Here is a 23860-nt window from a genome sequence, read left to right as displayed (position 1 = left end):
GCTGTTTTTTTTTAGCGCAGTCACTGCTCCAGATTGTTTTACTCAAACGTATCCAGAGAACTCCGTAAACATCTTTGTTGGGAACAGTATGCCTCAACACTTTCAAAATGGTTTCAATTTATAACCAGTTCTTGATTGCCGTTACTCCGCCTTATGAATCATATTCAACACTAAGCTTATAGATAACAATACACAGCACTGGAATCAGGACAGGGAGCGTTGCTTAATAGTGCTATAAAATGACGCGAGCCAGATAACATATATCACTGCTCCGCACCTTCTATCTTTCGACGGCCAGTGTGACATTAGCACAGGTCATCAAGGATTAAACAGTAAAACTAAGAGGATATGAGGTGGCACAAACAAAAGACAGCACAGTCAGAATACATGGCTTAAAGTGATCCAAAAAGATTAGTGAGATTGTGACTGAAGTGTTTGCGATCACGTACTCCTACTATGACTTATAGTTAATGTGCATCGTCTTATTTATATGATATCCACTGTTTTACAGCTCTTTGTTTGTCTGGCTTTGCCCACAATGCTCATAATATTCATTAACATTATAATACGGTCTAGTTCTCCAATGTCCATCTGAGATTGGTTAAAATGTTTAATAGGCAAAACAAAAACAGTTTAAAGAATGACATATTAATGATTCAAATTAAAATGTACACACCCCTATCAAAGCTGTTCTAATAAGTATTAAAATAACTAAGCATTCCCCCTTAAATCTCAGCCTTAAACAACACAAATCAAACATTTCTTTTTGTATTTGACAGAGATCTTAAGAGTTCAGATAACCTCGTACACTTGTACCTGAGCAAATGGCAAATAAAAGTCTTGAATATTCTCCCTAACATTCACCGACGCATTCTCTCCAAAGCACTATGTTTCCGCTGCCTCGTACACAGACAAACACAGAGCAAGAGGGAGAAAAGAGAAGATGACAAGGCTTCACCCACCTGCTGCTCACAACTTTCTTCGAACCACTTCAAAAACAAGCACATCCCCCCCCCACACACACACACACACAGTGGTTCAAACAACGCCACCCATTCTACGATAGTCCATTGTCAATCTGAAGTCCAGCTCCTGAGCCTTGTAGAGGACTGCACGTCCCGCTGCAAAAACTCCATTCCAGACGTCCAATTACCATGAGAATGTATGGGACCCCACCATCATCAAACACACACACACACACACACTCACACTCACACACACAGACACCAGGGAGGACAATAAAACCCGGAGCTGGACCGTCGCTGCTCAGAATGAGATGAGAAAACAGGCGTCCTGCTTCTACATGCTACAAACTGACTGTCATTGTAAACTGTTTTAGCAGGTTGGTATAAAACTGGCAGATGCCAACAGGAAGTGATACAAAAAGTGTGTGTTTATGTGTGTGTTCTATGAGACTTGCTGTTAACGCATGCTACGTTGGCCTTATATCTTATCTTTTAAAGTTACATTGGTAGATCTGTCATGAGAATACACTTCGCTGTGGTTAACTATATATCCTGATGACACATGTTGATTTCTATCCATCACATGTCTGTGCCCCAAGTCACGTGAGATTCATTCCTGAGCTTAACTTATCTATTTGTTGACTTTTTTATATTTCAGATATCTTTTGGTGGTGGAAATTCGACTGTAACATTATTCGGGGTTATGCTGAATAAATCCAGTGAAGTCCAGTTCTGTGAGAGTCCGTTTCATGTTTCACTGCTGACACGCTGACCCGGCTCCTCCTCTGACAGGCTGAATTCTATTAAAAATGAAGATGCCTACATTTAACATCTTCCCCTCAATCCTCACAAGTTTACTTGCACTTAAGTTTTTTTAAAACTATTTTATAAAAATCTACAAAACCATCCAAATAAACTCCAGAAAAGTATTTCTCTTTAGAAACACTCATTTGAAGATCTTTGACTTTGTTGCACAACTGTTGTAAATCCAGTTTTCAAACAATCCTTCTATGCATTCATGGTCTGTCGGCCGCCCGCTTCACCGATACCCTTGCAAAGTCAAAAAGCTTTGCCCTGCGTAGAGCGCTCTAAGGTCAGACACAAACGGCGCTGTGTGTGTGTGTGTGTGTGTGTGCTGCTCCAAAGTTCACAGCAGAATGAACAGTCGCCATGGCAACACAAATAGCGGAGGCCCTGCTCATATCAAGCCAAGTTTTGGAGAGCAGGGAGTGGCTATGCTGAAAGGAGTACATGGGAATCTCTGCGTGAGTGTGTGTTGGGACATGAGAATAAGCTCACAGACTCTTGAAAATCAACACTATTTACCCAACAACCTGCAAGCCAGGACTTGTAATTAAGACTGGATGTATTAAAACAAATCCGTGACGCTGGCGATAAGAAACCGCCGTCAGCAAAGGCAGAGTAAATATTAGTAAGACTCAAACTGTGGCTCACTTTACATTTGTGTTTTAGAGAAAGAGGCAGCACAAAGTCCTAAATGTTGAGCATATTTTTGAATCACCCAATTGAGTAAGCACACTCTCATTTGGCCTTTCGTACAGATTTGTACCGCCAGCTGTTGCACCAGGTAGAAGGTCATTTAAAAATGGAAAACAAACCGGAGTTTATTAGTGACATACCATCCTGTTTATCTCTTTTTAGGGTCAAATGCCAAAAGGTCACATTCCTGCTCCTGGCAGAATCTCACAGCAACCTTTATGTGCCATTGTTGGGAATTCCTTGTAATTAAAGCCCTCTATTCAGTCATTATAGAAGCAGGTCGTGTGCTGATACATGTAGCATTTACAATGTGATTTTCTCCAGACTAACTCCTGTGTTTATTGTTCACTATCTGACACCAAAAGATACAACTCTTCTTGTTCCCAGGTGGCTACAGTCTAATTACCAAGTTGAATAAATAAGTTGCTACAAAGCTGCACGGCAAAATGGGACCAAGACTGATCTCTGGCTTCTGTGGAATTTCTCATTTCGTCTCATTTCTATGATGAACAATGTCCAATTACTTCAAGAGACCATCAGTTTTGCATACGTGAAGAGAGACCTTTAGGAGGAACCAACGCCATTGAGTGAGGGACTCAACAAATAAAGCTGTACTGTCTTCAGGTTAATGGAGAAGGAGAGGAAACTGGGTGTATTGGGTCCCACAGGTGCTTTGGTGAAACACAGTAGAGCAACAACGAACATAGTTAAAATATTTTTAAATGGTTATGTATCCCTATCCCAAAGAGAGTTAAAATACCATTTTTATACGGCCTTTTGCATACAGTCTGATGACTATTGCCTAAGGGAGTATTGCCTTTACTGCCTGTGTGAAAATATGTTTTCCTTCAGTACAACCGGAGTGTGAGAACTGCCTTGAGACTTTGAGATGTCAGAACTTGCAGTATTATATCTGTCGCTTCTTGTAGGACAAGTAAAAACAAAGATCTGCCCGACGGCTTGATAAGTAAACAAGATAATTCAGTTCAATTGTTCTGGGTGTTGCAATCTAACATTACATTTAATGTGTTATTGCTATAGCTACATAAAAGTAACAAAAAACAGTCAAGTAATCACTGCATGTATGAGCATGTAAATAAATAAGTCCCTGAAGCTAATGTCACAATAGCCAAGATCAACACATGTTACGACTGTGGCAGTTAGTACAGACCAAATATAACAACTGCGAGCACAAATTAACATTCAAACAACATGACGCGTCCGTCTGACAGGCAGCAAGTGTACAAAAGAGAGAGGCTGTCGTACATACGGTGGTTTGAGTAGCATTTAGTACGAAAGGGACGACCTCGAGTTTTGAGGTTATGAACAGGACTATTTTGCACTCACATGAGTGACAGCCACATAAACTTGCTGTATGAACGAAGCCTTATCAAGAGTAAACCAGTCCTGATGGGAAAGTCCAACAGTTCAAAGATCAGTTGTCTTTTCCCACACTTCTATCTGAAAAAAAGTACAGATAACATCAGTCTTTGAGGTACCAGTAGCATCCTCTAACCAAGAACTAAAGGCCCTGTCACACATATCCGTGTGACAGAAACTACGACAGAATATTTGTCAGAGTCCAAATACGTCCAACTTTTCATCGGATTGGAAAAGTGAACATATACAGATACGCATGTCTAACCTATTGATAGCGCATCACTTACTAATACAAAATGTATCAGACGAATGCCCAACAAATGCATGAGATATACAAAAATATGGCGTATACAAAATATCGGCAACACGCTGGTTTACGTAGATATAAGGTAAGGTATAAGTAGTATTCGTTAAGAGCTCACTGTGTTACGCTGGGGCGAGTTGTTGAACGCTGATGTTTTGAGCATGTTCAAAATTACCGGACGTACCCGACGTGTGCTTCATAAGATATGCAGACGTTACGTGACGTTAGACATACGTGAATACGTACGGAAATATAGTACGTAAATACCTACGTGAATACCTACGTGACTACGTTAGAGGTACGTTAGATATAGGCTACGTTGGCTGACGGTGAATCCTACAGCCAATATATTGATAACGAGTGGATAACCTATTCCTACCCTATGTTAAGATTATCCCTGACGACGGAGTAATTTATTAAACGTGTTTCTACAGTACAGCTAGCGTTCAGCATTTTAGCCGTTCTCTAGCATCAGCATGACGTGAAGCAGATGGCACTTTTCCAGCTGCGTTGTCCAGACGCTCTGATACGTTTTAAATAGGTAAGTGATATGATATCAATGTTTGACATACGTATAATAATTCGTTATGTATTCGTTATGTATACGTCAGCTACAACACCGCTGTGGAAAAGTTGGACGTATTTGGACTCTGACACATTTTGAGCTAATTTTCATATACGCTGGCATATACGGAACTGTGTATGTCTGGCGTGTTCGGCGTATCGTCTGCGTCCTTCAAACGATCACAACATACCCTTAAGTTATATCAACCTATTGCCGATATTTCGTATGCGCCAGCATACGTTTCTGTCATACGGATATGTGTGACAGGGCCTTTAGTCATAAAGAGTTGTTTAACACCGATGTGCTGCAGTTACTGTGCACTGTATGTGTGCTTGTACCAATGACTTTGAACTTTTAGATAACAATTATACAATAAAAGCTCATATGACTCATCTCTAGGCTTTATTAATTATTTACTAAGGTATTTTAATGAAAATTAATTGCACTGGAGTTGTAAATGTCTAACGATCTTCAAATACTCAAATCTAGAAGACACCTCCATGATTATCAGAAATCATTTCAAATGTTTCAATGATCTAACTTAGCTAAAAAGAAAAGCTATAAGGAGGACTGAGGATGAACCAAAAGAAAAAGCATACGCAGGATGTAAGTGCGACTGACTCATGCAGACTTTTGGACTAATGAGCTAAATCCTTTTTGCACACTGACTTTTTTGCCTAGTGAGATAAGACGTCTTTAGAGCAATGTTGTCAGACAATTTGAGGTTTTGTCTTAACTCCTAACTCCCCCACCCAATCATCCGTACAGCTGCCCACCAATGGCAGCGACTGGATTACCGAGCATACGCTGCCAGATCATAGCTGGATGACACATTACTCACACACAGACGCTTTTTTTTTTTATTTAAGGGTGCAACCATAAACCACAATCTAGGTGCATACTTACACCAACACACACATACATATTGGACTTTTAGTGTTGCCCTCTTTGGATATATCTACAATGAGCCTGTAACAGCAGACACACATAAAGTTCATAACACAAATTATAACTACTAAAAGCTACATGAATGTCATATGAAACATTGATTAGAAGCTACTCTTTTTTTAGGCTCTATAGATTTTTCAGAGAGGTCAGAACAAAGGACCTTAAACAAGCTTATGGCCCATTTAAAAAAGCCTCGGCCATCACCTCAATGTCACTGAATCACAGCATAAGCCCAATAAGCACTTCAACAAGATGGCCTAATGTTTTTAGCCATGCAATCAAATGCTTTACTCGGGGCAAACCCCTGACAGAGCTGAAACAGTTTAACAAGATTAAAGGATGACAAGACACTGCAGAAGCAAGCTGCATGTGTGTTTTTAAAAATGGCGTCATCTCTCAAATAAGCCTCCCAGGGCCTCACACACACACACACACACACACACACACACTGAGTATCAGTCTTGTCTTGCAATGTAGGAGTCAGGACAGTGCTGGCCACCGCCTGGCACCAGACAGACCCCCACCATCCACTCACCATGCTGACGCTAGGGATTATTACTTCTACTCCCGAGAAGGATGTGTGGTGGGGGCCGATGTGCGTGTGTGCGTGTGTGGCCGTGCGTGTTTCTAGGTAACTGGGGGAGGGGTCGTGGGGCGCCACCTGCTTATTCTCAGACACAATAAAGCGAGTCAGAAGAGTGCTCTCTCTTTTTTCGATTCCAAATCAAACACATGCAAGCACACATACTTATGAAAGTAGCATTAGTTTGTTTTTGTGTTTACAGACTACTGCACTTTTGAACCATTTTCAGTGTTAACAAGTGATAACATCATTGCCCCGGGGCAAAGGTATTTAACATCAAAACTTTGAGTGAAGAATAACTGAAATATGTGCCTGGTTAAATTCTTAGACTTGGTAACTTATTTTCTTGCTTTACACTTTATTGTATTCAAAATGTTGGAAAATTTTGTTTTTCTATCTGAACCAAAACTCAGGTATCAAAATGTCCACTTCATAATACAGCCCTAGATTTTAGAGTTTGGTAAAGTTGTCTATTTTCATTACATGACTCACAATCACAAAGTTGGTTTAAAAGTTTGGTTAAAAATAACAAACCTAAGTTGACTGTCCACAGGACTTGGTAACATATGATGTGTATACTAAATATAAGTAACAGAGCCACTTCCCTCACCAATAATACTAATGCTTTATTAACTGAGTTTTAAATGTGTCCCTGTCTGAAGAAAACAACTGTCAGTAAATATACAGACCTTTCAGTCAAGCAAGAACTGAACGGACTTGTTATGGGTTAACATAGCATCAGTGATGCAAAGTATGGCAGGAAACATGAAAACTGCAGACGAATGGCTAATACAACAAAAACCTACAAAGCCTGTTCTTCAGGTTTGTACACCTACAAATACCTCACAGCTCCTGTGAGATAGGTGATACTGACACATGCACACACATGCACACACATGCACACACATGCACACACACTCTCCAGCACACACTTTCTAAGAAGGTGAGCCTAGCTAGTCAGCACTTTGAAGCCTCCAGTATTGATTTGAAAAGCACCTCTGGAGGTCATCAATGATATGAAGAGAGACACCAAAGACAGTCAACCTCTCCCCCTACTCCCCCTACATTTGTATCTACTGGGGTTGTAAATGAAAAGAACCCTTGCAAACTATGTGCCCTCTTTTGTTTATCAAGATGTGATGAGTAAAGTGGAGTTGTTCCTGAAGCATAACATTACATAAGTACCTGTGCAAATATAGCTTGTGATGTACATTCCCTCACATGACAATATCCTTGTGTTTACCTTGGTTTTGTTTCCTGGTAGTGGCGAACTGGGACTGTCGCAGGGAGCTTGGAGCCGTCTTCCTGTAGAAGCTGTTACGATCTAGCGAGCCCACATAAACAGGCCTACGACCCCGTTTTGAACCAACGCTCCCAGCGCTCGACTCATATCCCTTTTCCCGATCGTCACTGCGTCTGTATATTTCAGGATCCTCAAAAGAGTGCATTTCCCTGAGCGCCAACTTCTTGTTCTGCTGCTCAACCCATTCCTCACAGTGTGTCTTGGTATCTTTTTTAGGGTTTTCCTCATCTACAGATATTGAGCGTAAATCCTGATATCTGTCTCTGGGCTTGTAGAGGCAACGATCTCCTCTGGAATCATAGTGGTCTTCATTATAACGATTGTAGTGGTCCACAGTTCTAGGCTCATGGTCTTGGTCCCTCGTTTTGTAGGGGTCTCTCCTCCTGTGGTCGTAGTGCTCATCTCTTCTGCCATCATCTGGATCCCTGTACCTGTCATAGTGGTCCCTCTCCTTGTAACCACAGTTCTCGTCCAGTTCAGAGACATACTTGCCCTTTCCTTTACTGGTGTAAGTATCCTCAGCACTTCTTCTATAGTCGTCCCTGTCTTTGTAGTTATTTTCTCTGCGGTCATATTGATCTTCTGCATGCCGGTCATAGTTATGGTCCTTATGTTTTCGCTCATCATAGTAGCGGTCCTCCTCTCTACGCTTGTAGTATTCCTTTTCTCTACAGCGATCCCTCTCTTTAGAGTCATTATAATCCCTATCATTGTCATAATAGTGATCACTATCCCTATAATTGTCTCTGCGAACATGGGTGTCTTTACGATCAACGTGGTCTTCATACTCACTGTTGTAACGGTCATGTTCTCTGAGATCATGTTGACGATGTTTCCTGCTGTCAGGGTATTGCTGCTCTCTGTCGTCACAGCGCTCATTGTATTTCCGGTCATAATGATCCCTATGGCTGTATTTGTCTTTGCGGTCATACTCCTCCAAGTCTCTGTGATTCCTATGGTCATAACGGTCATTTTCTCTGACCCAATCGTCCCTTCTTCTTCTGTCCTCGTCCAATTTACCATACTCTTCTTTAGTTCTCAAGTCATTATTGTCTTTTTCTTGTGGCACTCTGCTGTAGTCCTGTTGCCTGTAATCCTCAGGGCCCTGGTAAAAACAATGTTTACCTTTCCATTCTGATATCCTTACATTTAGGTGACCATCCTCTGACCCAGGGTGGAAGTAAACATCCTGGCCTTGAGGCTTCTCTTGAAAAGCTGCCTGGTGCCGTTCATCATACACCTGACTGGGTTGGCAGACATTGCCCTGTCTAATTTGGGCTTGGTCCCATTGTGCTGGCCATGGAGCTGGCACATGCACTGGAGGTGGCCCTGGCCCACCTACAGGCACCATCATGCCGCCATGTACAACCATAGGGTAGCCTGGAGCTGGAAGTGGGTCACCAGGACTTGGTATCATGACTGGTCCCTGCGGCTGTCCGGGAGGAGCTACTCCATAAGCAGGGTATCCAACCTGTTGCTGCTGAAGCTGCAGTTGGTGTAGTTGTTGTAGCTGTTGCAGATGGGCCATCCTCTCCCTCTCTCTGGCCCAGCCAGCATCTCCCAGCTCCTCCACACTCATGCCTCTCCTTACCGGGGCACCAGCTGCATAGTTCCAATCCACTGGAGCAAACATGACTTGGTTGCCATAAACCGGGCTCTTCATGGCTCTTGCTGTTTAAATCAGCCTACCCGGTTTCCTGTTCAACGTGGCTTATTGTCTCTTTCCAAAGTCTTGCATTCCATAACAAAGTACGGTGACTCCACCTGTTAGGCATATTGTCTGCTACTCTCCCACTTGTTTTCTCTATCTCCTCTCCGATGCCTCAGCAGTACTGCCTGGTCCAAGCACCTCCCAGCCCTCAGTGTGACTAAATCGTACCCTCCCTGCAGCTATCTCAGCGAATCGTGGAAGGAGAAGGGGGGTAGGGTTATTGAAGGAGGGGCCTCCTTGGGTTAATGATTCAGTAGAATCACATGAGTGGAGGATTAGCCCAACAGCCACTCCCATTGTTTCAATTGGCTAGTACCTCTGTTTGCAGGAAAACAATCTGCCTGCAGACTTTCTTTGATGGAAGATCGAGACTAACTTCACATGCCTTTGAGGGGCTACAGACTTTGGCACCAAATGTTTTTTTTCACAGCCCTGAACAATCCTCCATCCCTCCTTGTATCCTGTTTTCTTTGTCATTTCCTGCAGGTTACACTTCTGTGTTCACCAGTCATGCATGCAGCCCGTGGTGACAAAAGAAATCATTCCTCTCTGTGTTTACAACCAGCTCTAACTTCTATCTTTTCACAATGAGCAAAAGACCATGATATTTGTGGGTAAACTGAAACAGAGAAAAAAACATATGACCTCAGTCTGTCAGTTCGACTTTGCCCTACATTTCAGGAAGGAGCAAACATTTACCCAGGAAGACCTCCAAGTGATTTAGTTTGAAACAAGTTTTCTTTTGGAGTAATGCTTAAAAGAGGAGTGCGAAGTAGAAAACAAGTGAAAGGGAGAAACCTAAGTTAAGGATAGTTATTATTTTGAGAGTACACCGCCTGATTAGCTGAATAGGTAGCTGAATAGCTGCTGGTGTGTACAATGAACTATTGTTGGAGACTGTCCTCACTCTCAGAAGAGACACGATCTTTTAGTGTGAGAAAAAACTCAGGCCTATTCATAAAGCTGGAGTATAATATATCCCTCCCCCTCCTTAACGCTCCATGAAAGAGGCAGGCTCTAAAAGGACAGGTTAAAAGGACTTGCATACACTCAAGTGCATGTGATATACACAGACACACACATGTGGGATAGTGTCAGTTTCAAAGAATCTTAAATGTAATTAGAAGCTGGAACTTGTTTGTTCTCTGAATACCAAAGTTATTTTCACTCAGCATTTATAGTCTGAGTAAAATTCAATTCCCGGTTGGACTTAATTTAGCCCAGCCTAAATAAACCTTCTCACAAAACAGGAAATACAATATTTAGAGTAGGAAAAAAGGAAATACAATATTTAGAGTAGGAAAAAAAAACAGACAACTAGGAAATCAGAAACACGCTAGGCAATAAAACTCGAAGAAAATGCTTTACCAACATCATATTACAGAATAAGTCAAAACTAAGCAAATTTAACTCAAATAAAAGCCTTCAAAAAAAATGTATACTCTACAAAATGCCCTCTTATTGGATGATTGTATCTTGGACCCTTATCGTATCTTGTTTACTACAAAATAAATGAAAAAAAAAGTAATCTCTCTTGATTCCAGTGAAATTTGTAAAGTAAATAATGGAATTGTGTTATTATTGTGTGAAGATGAACACATTCGCAGTGCAAAAGCCAAAACTCATATTCAACACAGACACACAGTTTCGGAAGGTAAGGCCGAGTATAGAAATCTTACTTAGACATTGTTCTCTTCTTATGCTTAATTATCAGTGTTCAACATCTCAGCTTTCAGTAGCAGAACACAACCGAAACTGTGTGTCCAGGTACGTGTGTCAACTATAGGAATGTCAAATACGACATTCCTCTCCATGGCTGTGTAATCATATGTACATGAAGCTGTCGAGGGCTTGATCGGACTTCAGCACATCTAGAAAAAGTGGTGTGATGTCCAGGAAAAAAGGTTATATATATATATCAGACTGTCTGCAACCTAAAAGTCTCCCAGTTTGTACGGCTGACTGAGGGAAACCTGAAACTGCAACAGATCCTCAAAACAGTGTTAAATAGACCAGGCTGTGGTGTCATGGAGGCTGATAGAGGTGTACTAATTGTGGGGTTTTAAGAATTAAAAAGGAGGCTCAAGGTCAAAGAGCTTAAACAACAAAATTAGGAAACACAAAGAGATGGCCAGAAAACCTGCACTGGTGTGTGAGGAAAAGACTGAATAGCAAGATTACATGCAAAGATTTGTGTCAGACGGTGGCTCAGTTTGTGTTCCTACTATAAATACTCAAATTAAAAGCTATCCCATAAAACTCTGTAAGCATGAGTGATACTTTCTGTTTTGAGCTGTAGTATCACACCCTTTTTCAGATGCTACGAGGACTTTCAACTGGCCTTTGCACAGCGAAGTGCAGGCAGAGCTCAATGTTGAAATGACTCCCTGCCTTGTAACAATAACCTGCCATTGTCTTTTAAACGTCACACTCAGGAACACACCCTGCAAAAGCATGGAATAACACTCACTCCTTGGTGAGTGTGTGTGTGCGTGTGTGTGTGTGGACGCATAGCTGTAGGATGACAAACACATTTCTTTGCACTATACTCGATGTGTACACACCTTCCTGTGAGCTAAATGTTAAAATGGAAAAAACGAAGGCAAACATAATATCCTTTAAACAAATCTTACTAAAAGCTTTTGTGTCCGAGTAATGTGTGGATAATCACCATCAAACATTCTGCACTGGGAGTGAGTGGCTGAACTCTTACAAATCAAGTCACTATCTTAGTCCATTTCCACATCTAACAACCTGGTAAATATCAAAGGAAACACACAAAATGAATATTTGATTTTACTCCTGTGAAAGGAGGGTGTTGGAATTCCTGCAGTGGGATGAGTGAATGGCTACAATGTGGTTGCATGACCTTTAGAGGCACATTGAGATGAGTTCCTGCCCTCAGACTGATACCTGTCATTCACAACATGAAGATCATCCATTGAAAAACATTGGAGAGTGATTGATCAAATCTAACAGGATATGAGAGATTTGAATGCAACAAATATAGAAACAAACACATGATTTACTGATTATAAGTGCACTGGTATAATGATAAACACGATTAGAGGAAAAGTATTAAATTAAAATAGGCTGGAAACATCCGGTAGTAATCAGATTACCTTAGCAAGATGAGTTTAGAGTGGTTGAACAATAGCCTCGACTGTGACCAAGTCTGACAATCAGTTTTTGATGAGATACATTAACATTACAATTAAACTTTCTTTATTGGCAGTGATTCGACTGAAAGCTTCTGAATGAATGAGGACATTTGTGTGTGTGTGTGTGTGTGTGTGTGTGTGTGTGTGTGTGTGTAACAGTGAGAAATAATGAGCTCTGCTGTCCAGGAACAATATCAAAGAATAGAAAAATAATTGAGCAACAGTTGATAAAATAACTACACAGGACTAATTAATCCAGCAAATCAAATACCTTAAATATTAAGAAAATATATTACAGTGGTGACATAATAATGTAAGAAACCAAAGTTGCCAATATGAATTCCTGCTCATTGATTTGCAACATTGCCCACATTGTCCCAATACATCCAGAGGATACAAAAGGCACATGGTACTCCAATTTAATTAAATATCTATTTAACAGAAATTGTCAAACAAATTGACATCACAAAGCAAACCAAGCAACTCACAGACTGGACCAATCAGAGCAGAGCTAGATAACGCAGTGACGTTGAAGTGATAGCAACCATGGTACAAAGTGCATGGCAAAGTCACTGAAGGTTAACAACATATCCTTATAACAAGTTAAGGGAATTTTACTTTATTTTATTACCACGCTTTTAATAATTAACAACACGTCATGTACCTAACCAGCAATTAAAAATGTTTACAACTCATATTTCAACCCTGCTTTGAATCCATACAGTTAAAGTCCATTTGAAACTCGCAACAGCTGCTGTCCGTGCCCTTGAGCAAGGCACTAAAAACCCCCAATTACTAGGTAACTCCACCAGTGAGTAGAGAACTGCAGCTGTGGCTTTGACTAAAAGTCATGTTGAAAAACAGCAGCAATGCTCGGTCTACACTCAAGTTCAAGCCTACCTGCCACTCTGTTGGACTTGGCCTCCCGAGCGGGTCCAAACAGTGTGGAGAAGTGTGCCACGGGCCACGTTACCGCTCGCCACAACCACACTTTGGATCGCTGCTCCAAAGTGGGCCATGCTCCGTCTGTCCCCACTACTGCAAAAATCCCAAAAACCACGCCCAATGTATTCCCTCTCTTCGCTCCAGAACAGATGATGGAAGAAAAGGATGAAAGGTGCAGAGTGAGGAAACTGTGAGGAAGGTGAAGGAGGTACAACATTTGGATCGAGACAGAGGGACTAAAAGAAAGAGAGAGTGGAAAACGAGACAGAGGCCCACGTGCACTGCTTCCCCTCTCAATATGTGCAGGAATGCACCTCGTACCTATGTGAAATAGTGTTGGGCTGCCAGAGACAGAACTGAGCACCCAGATAGAACAAGAGGGCAAAACAAATATGAGCCAATTAGTGTTGGTGGCTCTACGACTATTGTTGTTTAAGCCATTAACACTATATACTTAATAAAACTCAAACAGCACCTGACAGCGCTTACCTCAAATTCACAAACTCATTTCTCTACCTAAATAAACCCTGCAACAATATGCTGAGACTTCCACACACACACACACACACACACACACACACACACACACACACACACACACACACACACACACACACACACACACACACACACACACACACACACACACACACACACACACACACACACACACACACACACACACTTATGACAGCCCTGAATTTAAATACACAATCCTCCTTCTGCTGATCATTGTGGACAGTAATCTTGTTTGCATAGTTTACAATGGAATTTAAATAAGTGTCCGTGTATGTGTGTGTGCGTGTGTGTGTGTGTGTGTGTGTGTGTGTGTATGAGTAAAAAAGGAAATCTGGTAAGCACTGATGGCTCATTTTTAGATTCCTGCTATATTACATTTTGTCTTCAGTGACTGTGTATTACTACGCTGCAGGCAACAAGGCCTCAGAATTGACCTATGACATCAAGTAAAATAAATTCTTTATTTGTCTTCTCTTTTCCAAGTTCCCAACTAACCCTTTTGGCCACAGTAGCTAACTGACTTCCTAAAGACAACATTTACATTATAGGACGTGGACGGCATCTTTGATTCTGCTTGTCTGCTCACTTTCGGATGTTTTTTTCTCAGTTGGTTAAAGTCCGTAGTTTGAGCGACAAATATAACTTATAATATATAAGTTTGTCAAATTTTACACACAGAGATCCGAGCATAGGATATAACTTTGTTGACATCAATACATACAAAACAGTTTGATGCCGTTTAAAAATTATTCTAAAAAATGTATAGATAGATATATATATATATATATATATATATATATATAAGAAAATATGAGAAAATTGGCGACTTGTGATTAACAAAGTGACATGAAATGACAATAAAATGTTGGCAACTAACGATTACTTATGTTGATTGGTCTGCACATTTATTTCTCAATTAATTGAAACATTTGTGACAAATGTGCTCATGAGTTCAAAGTGATGTCTTGAAATGTCCTGTCGGACAAACAGTTCAAAACCCGAAGATATTAAATCGACTTTATTACTCTAAAACTTCCAATCTCCGACCGGCGTAGGGGTTTAAAGCCCTAAATCACATCATCATCTTGAGCTGAGGATGTGCAAACATACTCCTCCAACTCCACTGCCCAACAGTCTTACCTTGTAGCTGTTGCTGCTCCAGGGCCAGTGTCTCCAGCGTGTAGTTGCAGAACTCCAGATTCTCCATGGCTTGCATGCGGGCTGTCTCATCCTCCTCTTCCTCCAACATGGTCCTGAGTTCTTCCGCTGTGTGTGCATACGCCTCCATGTCGTGCTCCACCTCTTGAAGCCGTAGCAGCAGCTGGTACTTCTCCTCCTCTTCCCTCTGTCTCTGACTCTCCAACTCCATCTCTCTCTCCAGCTCGTTCTCGGCTTCCAGCTGGCACTGGATTTCTTCTTCCTGGGCGGCTGCAAGGTCACCGAACTCAGCCTGCCCTTCTGCTATTTGGTCCAGCAGGTTTGTCGCTGGATCCTCAGGGGCGTAGAAGATATTTGGAGGAGCAGTATTTTGTCCTGGGCAACGAGGAGGGGGACGTGGAGCAGGGCGGGCTGGTCTGTATGCAGGTGGGGCTGGGGGACGAAGGACTCTAGGACGGGGAGGTGGAGGGCGAAGGGTCCTACGCCTCTCTAGTGAGGACGAGGCAGAGTTCGACTGTAAAAGATGGGACACTGGTGAATGTGAGGTGCCTCGCATGATATCACTTTCATCGCTGTAGTCCATAATAGAAAAGTGGCGCAAGATACGGGATTGCTGGCTCAGGTCACCTACAGAAGACGCGTCAATGGGAGCACCAGAGCTCACGTTCGTATCGCTATAAGAGGAAGTCAAGCTTTTCTCGAATTCAAAAAGCTGCTGGGATAACTTGGTCTCCAAGTCACCGGCTGAGGTTACCAGGGCATCTAAGGTAATGGATGTTGGCATTACACCATTGGAGCCACGCTGCTGGGAACGTTGGCCGTGTCTCAGCGTTACCCATCATCATATCAGCATCACTGACACTAGCGTGGCGAGTTAGCTTCTTCTGCCTATGGCTCTCAGCCAGGTTAAATAACGCCTGGCCAAGACCACCACTTTTGTTACTGGTGGTGGCGCCATCTTTTGGTTGCCTCTGGTTGTATCTGCCGTTTTTAGACCAACCAGAATGAGTGCTCGGGAGGGTTAGGCTATGAGTTAGTTTGGGCTGTAAGGATCGAGTGTTACCATTAGTATAGCTAGACCGATTTGAGCCAGAAGATGGGCTATGATGCCTGTGGCTACGTGCAGGCAGGCTAGGCCGAGACGGGAGTCTGGGCCTAGCTGGGGGAATGGATTTTGGTCTCTCGGGCCCTCGCTGTGCTGGGGCGACAGGTCTACGTGGCTGAGAGTCAGGCCTGCTACCCCCATCTCTCCCTCCTCTGTTGTTAGTTTGAGCTCTGGTGCTTTTGTTTTCACTTTGCCACCTCTGCTCTTCAGTCCTCTCAAAGTAGTCCAGGTCCCACACTGTATGATCCTCATATGTCGTCCATTGAGGATCATTCTCCGACTCAGACGGTTCAACAACATTTGTTTCCTCTGCCGTATTCTGCCCGTCGTCCTCTATTTTGACAAAACGATGAGGAAAAATACCATGTCGTCCTCGCAGCTCCCCCATCAGCCAACCATCTTCCAAAGTGCTTATAAGACGTATACGATCCCCCATATCAAAGTCCAACTCGCCTTGGTCTATGGCCCGAAACTCATACAGTGCCACTACATAGACACCACCCTCCTCCTCCTCTCTCCTCCTCCTCCTCCTCCTCCTCCTCTCTTCTCCTCCTCCTCCTCTTCTACTACTTCTACTACAGCCTCCTTCTGCTCCTCTTCCTCTCTCATAAACACCTCTCCTTCTTCTACACCTTCCTCCTCTGTCCCCTCTCCTGCATCGTAAGGGTCCTCGTAGCTAAATTGTTCAGAATGATTGTTCAAATACTGGCAGTCCTCGGGCTGCTGAGGAGATCGGAGGGATCCCTCGAGCTCCACAAACCCCTCTGGAAAGATGCCCCTGCGGCCATTAAGCTCCCCCTGGAACCAGCCCGGCTCAGGCAGGCCGGTGATGATGATCAAGTCCCCCTCGCGGAAGTCCAGCTCCTCATTGAGCTGCGCATGGAGGCTCATGAGTGCCCGGGCCTGGCCCAGGGCATAAGGTGGGAGCTCTGAAGCCTGGGCCTGAGCTGAGCGCTCAGACAGCTGCCTGGAGCGGCCAGAGAGGGTCAGCTCCTTCACACATGATGTGGGGAAAAGACCACGGAGGCCCCAGGCATTACAACCACGCTGCCAGGTATCTCCGAGGTTCATGGACCCTCCCGCCTCTCCAACAACCACATCACCTACAGAGAAATGGGATAAAGGGAATCACTGAAACATTAATTTTACCGACGTGAATCATGTCAAAGGAAAATGTTTTAAGTTATAGGTAAATGCTAAAATAAGTTTCTAAAATTGCTAAGTTCCACCAGTTATTCTTCTCAGATGTTATATTATTGTTTTAAATACATTTAATTCGTAATTTTAGGGGAGTTGTAAGCTCTGAGGGAGATGCTGTCCTGATGGTTGCTCAATATTAATAATATTCAGTATAAGTATATCGTTTTTTTTATTTGCATACACATAAGTCTGCAAAATACCCAGATTAAAAAAAAAAAGGAAATGTGACGGACCTCCCCTCTATTTAAGAAGAAAACAAACAATAACAAAAAAGGATAAACTAACTATATCCCTCTGATTCTCTAATTCAACCAATTAACCATTTACTTAAACAAAGAACAAGTCTATAGTTGCTGCTTGTGAGGCGGCCGACAGGCGTGCCTGGCAGAGAGCTTGATAGATGATTTGTATCCTTTTCTTCCCACATTCTTTGCACTTCTGGAGACAAATACCTGATTAAATCGAACTGACTTGACTTGGAGTTAAAGAAATTAGAAGAGCTGCAATGAAGTGCCGGGTATTTTAGACATTTTTGTCCAAATTCTTGTCTGCATCCAGGTAGCTCTGGTCATGTCAGGTTACCTTTATTATTGCATTCCTAATAACACTGCTGCTAATACATATCAGGAAAATCAGGGATTATAAGAATGTTAGCCAGAAGTCAGGGGGGTCACATTCCAAAGACCTGCGGCTCCACCTCCCATTGTGTCTGGGACCCAAACTGGAACGCAGCCAAGAGGGACCGTGGAAAACCCTACTGGAAATGAACATTTCAACTCTCACGTGGCCAGTAAAGACGGTTTCCTGTGTTTCCTATGCTCCGGAAACGGACAGTTATGTATGGACAGTACAAAGATATACTGGAATATTGTTGTTGAGTACATTTGGTCATAGGTGAAATAAAAATAAAATAATAATATGCATATATAATAAAAAGACATTGAATGAATTGTTTATTTGACTTTTTAAAGAGCAAAGTTGTAAACTAAACAATTCTCAATACTTCCACTACTACTGTGACTACGACTACTACTGGAGCTTCTAATGACATGAAAAGATGAAAAGTTTTACCGATGTAAAGGATCTGAGCAAACATCAGGTTGTGGTTGAAGGAAAAATCAGAAAAAACATTGTAATCGTAGGAGATCATTCAGAAATGTGAAAGTCAAGTTTAAGACAGTCTATGTAGGTTTTAGTTTGGCATCTGGGGACATCTAGTGGGCATTTCTGGAACGAGACTCTGTATGTTGTGTATTTATTGTGTCATTATGTGGTGCTGTAACTGGGAAATCCACCAAGGTTTTATCATAATAAATATCTCTAACCACAAAGAGAGGTCTTCATGTTTCAACCTGGGCCTGTAGCTGACTGTGAATGTGTGTAGGGGTACTTTGTCTTCCCTGTGGGTGCACAAAGTGACCTTTACCTTCTTCCCTGAGGAATCTTCTAGAGAAGCTCCACCAGACAGAGTGACGTCTCAGGTTTGACCCTTTGACTTTGACCATGTAAATACCATTAACATTTTCTTAAGCTTGAAATTCTACATTTGCTATGATCCACGCAATCAGGACTTTGTGTGGAATTACAATTACGTAACCAGAGTTGCTCATTTTGTAGTACAGTAATTAGCATAACACGTGGTACTACTAAAAATTGAATGGTGGACAAAAAACATGTGGCAGTGGAGACAAAGTTACAACACAACACAACACAAACAATTTACCTGAACGCAGCGACATCAACAAGTAGCGTTAAGCTAAGTGAGAAAACATGGCCCGTTAGAGTCAAACAGTAGGACTATTTAAAACACACTTGTGTTACATCTAGTATGCTGAACAAAAAAACCTACTTACAAATAACAGATAACAAAGCCTGTGTGTGCTCTGAGGCGTCATTAAGACGAGGAGCGAGTCATACTTCCATCTTTATTCTCAAAGAGTGCATGCAGTCCGTACCTCTTTTCAGGGACAGGTTTCCCTGCTCTGCTGAGCTGAAGTCATTGATGCACACATAGAGTCTGTCTCCAGGCTTGCTGCTGGGGATGGTAATCTCTTCCACAAAGGTGCTGGGAAACTGACCTGAAGACGGGGGGGGGGGGGGGGGAAACACAATGAGAAACATCTCCTACACGTGCCTGATACTTCCGTTTCCTCAGGACAAGGACACAACTGTAACTTCCTGAATTCAGAGTCTAATATTCAGATGTGGTAACTCACAGACGTATACATTGTTATCTGGTCGTAGTGTCTTCATCCTCATTTCATCTTTTGCAGATAGTATCAGCAGAGGGTAACAATCCCATAATGTTAAGATGAACACAATATCCTAGAAGTATGACTAATAATGCTGTTTTACTGTAGTAAAATATGTATCTGTGTACTACTTGCAATACCAGGACCCATTCAGGTACTGCTTTGTGCTAAAGATCTCAACTCGTATTAGAAAGAAATGTATTACAGGTTATATAGTGTTCTCTTTGTGGGAGTTTTGCAACAGATCAAGAACAGCTGGATTCAATAAACTTATACCAAACGTATTAATATCATCTGTGTTGTCCAGGAGCGGTTCAGCAGGCCCACACTGACTTCCCATCTGCACTTCCCCTCTGAGGGAATCCCCTTTTCTATCTTATGTGACGTTCGACTCTTGGAAAAAGAAAGATTTCTGGGAGCAAAACCTTTAATAAAGCAGAGAGCGAGCGAGGAAACAATGATGCACACTTCTCATCTTGCCCAGAATGCATTGGGATCTTTCACCGTTTTCTACTGCAAAATGTACAATTGAACGTCAAGTAAGAACTTATTTAAGAAAGGGAGATCTGCAATACTTAATTCCTCACTTTTCAGAGTACTTTTAATTGATTATTCTCCCCCTGCATCCCTCAAACCCTGTCCCCTCACTCTACAAGCGACCAGTCATGTGACATGTACATTCCAACGCCAAAATGAAAGACCGATAAGTCACGTGCAGTTTCCCATGTGTCTATAATCATATAGTTTTCTATGGATAAAGATCTTTGTGGTAAACAAAGTCCAGAAAGGGTTATTTACGGTAATAATGACCCCCTGACGCCTTACCTGTGACGCCATCTTTGTTACCAAGCAACCAGAACTCATCTACGACACTGAGCACCTCGATGACATCACCGGTGAAGAGCGGCAGCTCCTCGGAGACGCTGGGGAGAAACTCAAACACGGCACGCACCACCGATCCGGCTTCCATTACTCATAACCTGTAGAGGCACAAAAAGAGAGATTGAGACATAATTCACACATTGTGTTAAATTTAAAATGCATGAGGAAGAAAAAACATCATCACACAGAAACAACAAACAGTGACTACAGCTCTGTGTAATCTGGGCGACTGGCAGATGCAATAATACTTACTTACTTCTATGTTATCTCATCGTATGACCTTTGTGCCTCTCACATTAACATTCAGTATACACTTTCCAGTCACAATATAAGCTACTGTTTTGACATTCCGCCTTGCTTGTTTTGCACGACGCAATAAAAAGTATGAATTCTTATTAATCATCTTATAATCTGTTCTTATGTTGAAGCACGAGTCTTATTTCTTCTCCTTTACTCACTCGTCTCTCTTATTTCCCCACCTGCTGGTTGGTTTAGTGAAATGAATGCACCACATAAATAAATAATACCCAGACGGCTACTGACCGCAGCTTTATTTTCAAATTGAATAACTTCATTTAAAAAGGCGTTTCCTGCAGTACAGTGCTTTTCTTTTAAAGATGACAATCCAGCTTCTCCAACCGTGTTTAAATCCCCTTACAAGCTAAACCAACTGCATTCATCCCTTTTGGTCACACAACACTAATTATTAAAAATGTATTCTAAATTGCTGACTTTACTTCAAAGACACACAAAAAATAAATAAAAATGCATTTAATGCGTGTTCTACCGGCCCTTGTGTATCATTATCTGGAGACAGACTAACCACAGGTGGGGATGGACTCGCTGAAAGGGACGGGAAATGAGAGAAGAGGGCTGTAGTTTGCCACCATCAATGAAGCCTCTGTCATGCTGATGGAGGCGAGGAGGGAGAGGAGCCGGACTCTAGTCCAGTTCACTGCCACCGTCTCTGGGGGGAGACGCGGCTCAGGTTATCTCGTATGTGTCTGCGGCGGTAGATAGAGCGGGAGGGGGGCAGATGACCGGCGTTAACTGAATGTGCGAGTGTGTGTGTGTGTGTGTGTGTTTTGGGTCTCTCGTTGAAGGTTAAGCAGTAATGTTTTGCTTAACAAAAGCAGTTGGTGCTCACAGTTCAGTGAAGCAGGTTGTGAACTCAACACCACGTAGTGTTAAAGCCACAGTGAAACCCAAGCCAAGGCATTAACCAATGCAAGTCAAAAGGAGGTGTGCAAAACACGGCAGGTAATGAGCACAAACAAGCTGTGTGTGCATTTATATAATGGCACAGAAGCCATTCATTCTTTATTAAAGAATAAAATGTGATGGGTAGAGCAGGGCGAACAAGAGGTATACTGTGACTCATCTTTCTGCTTACCCTTAGTTGAATGAAACAATAGCTGCCTGTCAGACATCAGAGCAAACTGAACACGTCCCAACATGCACACAGGCGAATCACAGAGCAACCATCTTTGAGGAATGGATTCCATGAATGGGAGTGATAATGACACACAGCCTTATCTGTTGTGAAACGTTATGAAACCTGCACACAGATACAACTTTTAGAAAGATGAATGCCCGAACTCGCGTGTTTGGCCAGTTAGAAGTTAATGAAGAGAACTCATCTCTCTCCGAGAGAGCGCTCTGAAGTTGTGACGTTAAAGAGGTTTGATAATAATAACCTTGTATGCTGAGGAAAGGCTCCGCCGGGAGATTTCGTGTCGTGAATTGAAATGAGCGGCACAGAAAGTCGCACCATACGTACATAGATAGAGGCATTTGTGGCAGAAACAAACCACGACAACTTCAAGTTGTTACAGCTACGAAAATAGAGAAGTGCGTCTTGGGGCAACGTGACCAACTCATCTCTAACCAACACGCAACAAAACAGTATGCTGCTTTTGACTGAACAGGTTGAATATGTTGTAAGGAATATTTCATCGGGCGTCTGTATTTGTCCTTCTGTGTGTCGTGAGAACACATCTCTTTTACCGTATGTGAAACCCATATGTAGATTTCCACCACTATGCATCTTATCCTTCAGCCTGCCGCCACAGCTGAGCTCACGACCAACACCCAGGAAACCTCTTCCCACACCCGACTGCAGACGGCCACTGGGCTGCCGAAGCTTTCTTCAACTTAATCCTCAGATCTGCATCCAGCCAGACAAGCTCCTTAGTGTTATTTATGGTTCTGTCGGTGGCCCCTGTGCTCGCTGACTTTTACACCCTGCTCTGGCAGATGACGACACAAGCTGCCTGATCTTCCAGTGATTCTGTGTGGCCCCCTACAGTAGGTGAACATGCTTCAATTAAGAGTTTACACAGTACGGCCGTGTTAAATTAAGCTAAATCCATCTAGTTCCCTTAAATCAAATTGCATGGCTTGCTAATAGAAGATGAGTGAGAACATGAATGGATACTACACACTAAACTAAGATGTGATCATCAGCATGTTAGCATAGCAGACATTAGCATTTAGCTCAAAGCATGACACTAAACAACCTCACAGAGCTGCTCTTTTTATATTGTACAAGTAATTAATATTGTAATTTGTTAATGTAATGCCATTTTATTTTGGGAATGACTGTTGCTACATGCTTAGCGTCGAGATGTGTCATTTAGCTGCGCTGCTGCCTTTAGGATAGGCATAATACAACGTTAAGATTCAATGTGATGTATAAGAACATCACTATAAAAAGGCCAGTTCTACTTCAGACGTGTCACGGCCAACTTAACTAAGGACAAGATGTGATACGTTTCAACTTCTATCCAGCTAAAGCTTGTTCATTTTACTCATTGTAGGCCAATTCAACATTTACACTGCACACATTAAATTAGGTAGCAGCGAGCATTATTTAGGGATCATCTTGCCGGTACATACTCCCTTATTATGCTGTTCCTGTACACCTACACCAGTTTCATATTACAAACAAGTTTGTGCATAAGCCTCTTCGTGCTGTACAGTACATGTTTCAGTGTGCCAGTGGCTCATTCTGACTCACAACAGCACCAGCTGAGGACCAAGAGAGAGAGAGAGGGGAAAAACAGGATCACGTCAGGAGTAGCAGGCAAGACTGGAGGAAATGTTTCAACCACGCTGGTAGTGTACCAGTGAGTGTGTACCAGATGACTGTCCTCCCATTAATGGAAGTCATCATGAATCATCGTGAACTGCTTTACCCACCACTGCAGGGCACGTCTTGGAAAGGTACAAAGGGTATTTCACACACTGAACAGTCCCTCACTACATGATTTAAACAGGTGTGTCTCTATTACGATTTACGAGGTCTTGATAAGCGATGGGACTCTGACCGCGACAGAGTATCCCGGCAACAGAGAAAACGATTTTGGAAAAAAACAAG

The 23860-nt window shown here is 42.4% G+C and overlaps 1 protein-coding gene across 1 annotated transcript in view; it reads right to left on the bottom strand.

The window, feature by feature from the left end:
• dnmbp (dynamin binding protein) overlaps nucleotides 1–23860 on the bottom strand; it is a 42903-nt gene that overhangs the window by 10677 nt on the left and 8366 nt on the right. The window contains 5 exon segments of the mRNA XM_029456465.1: nucleotides 15025–15854; nucleotides 15856–16658; nucleotides 16718–17250; nucleotides 19303–19425; nucleotides 20425–20579. Of these exon segments, the coding sequence (XP_029312325.1) occupies nucleotides 15025–15854; nucleotides 15856–16658; nucleotides 16718–17250; nucleotides 19303–19425; nucleotides 20425–20569 (2434 nt within the window). The 5' untranslated portion in view covers nucleotides 20570–20579.

This window comes from Cottoperca gobio, chromosome 19 (assembly GCF_900634415.1).
Source record: "Cottoperca gobio chromosome 19, fCotGob3.1, whole genome shotgun sequence".
NCBI classification, from domain to species: Eukaryota; Metazoa; Chordata; class Actinopteri; order Perciformes; family Bovichtidae; genus Cottoperca; species Cottoperca gobio.
Note: the sequence above shows the minus strand (reverse complement) of the source record. Positions and strands in the feature narration are given on the sequence as shown.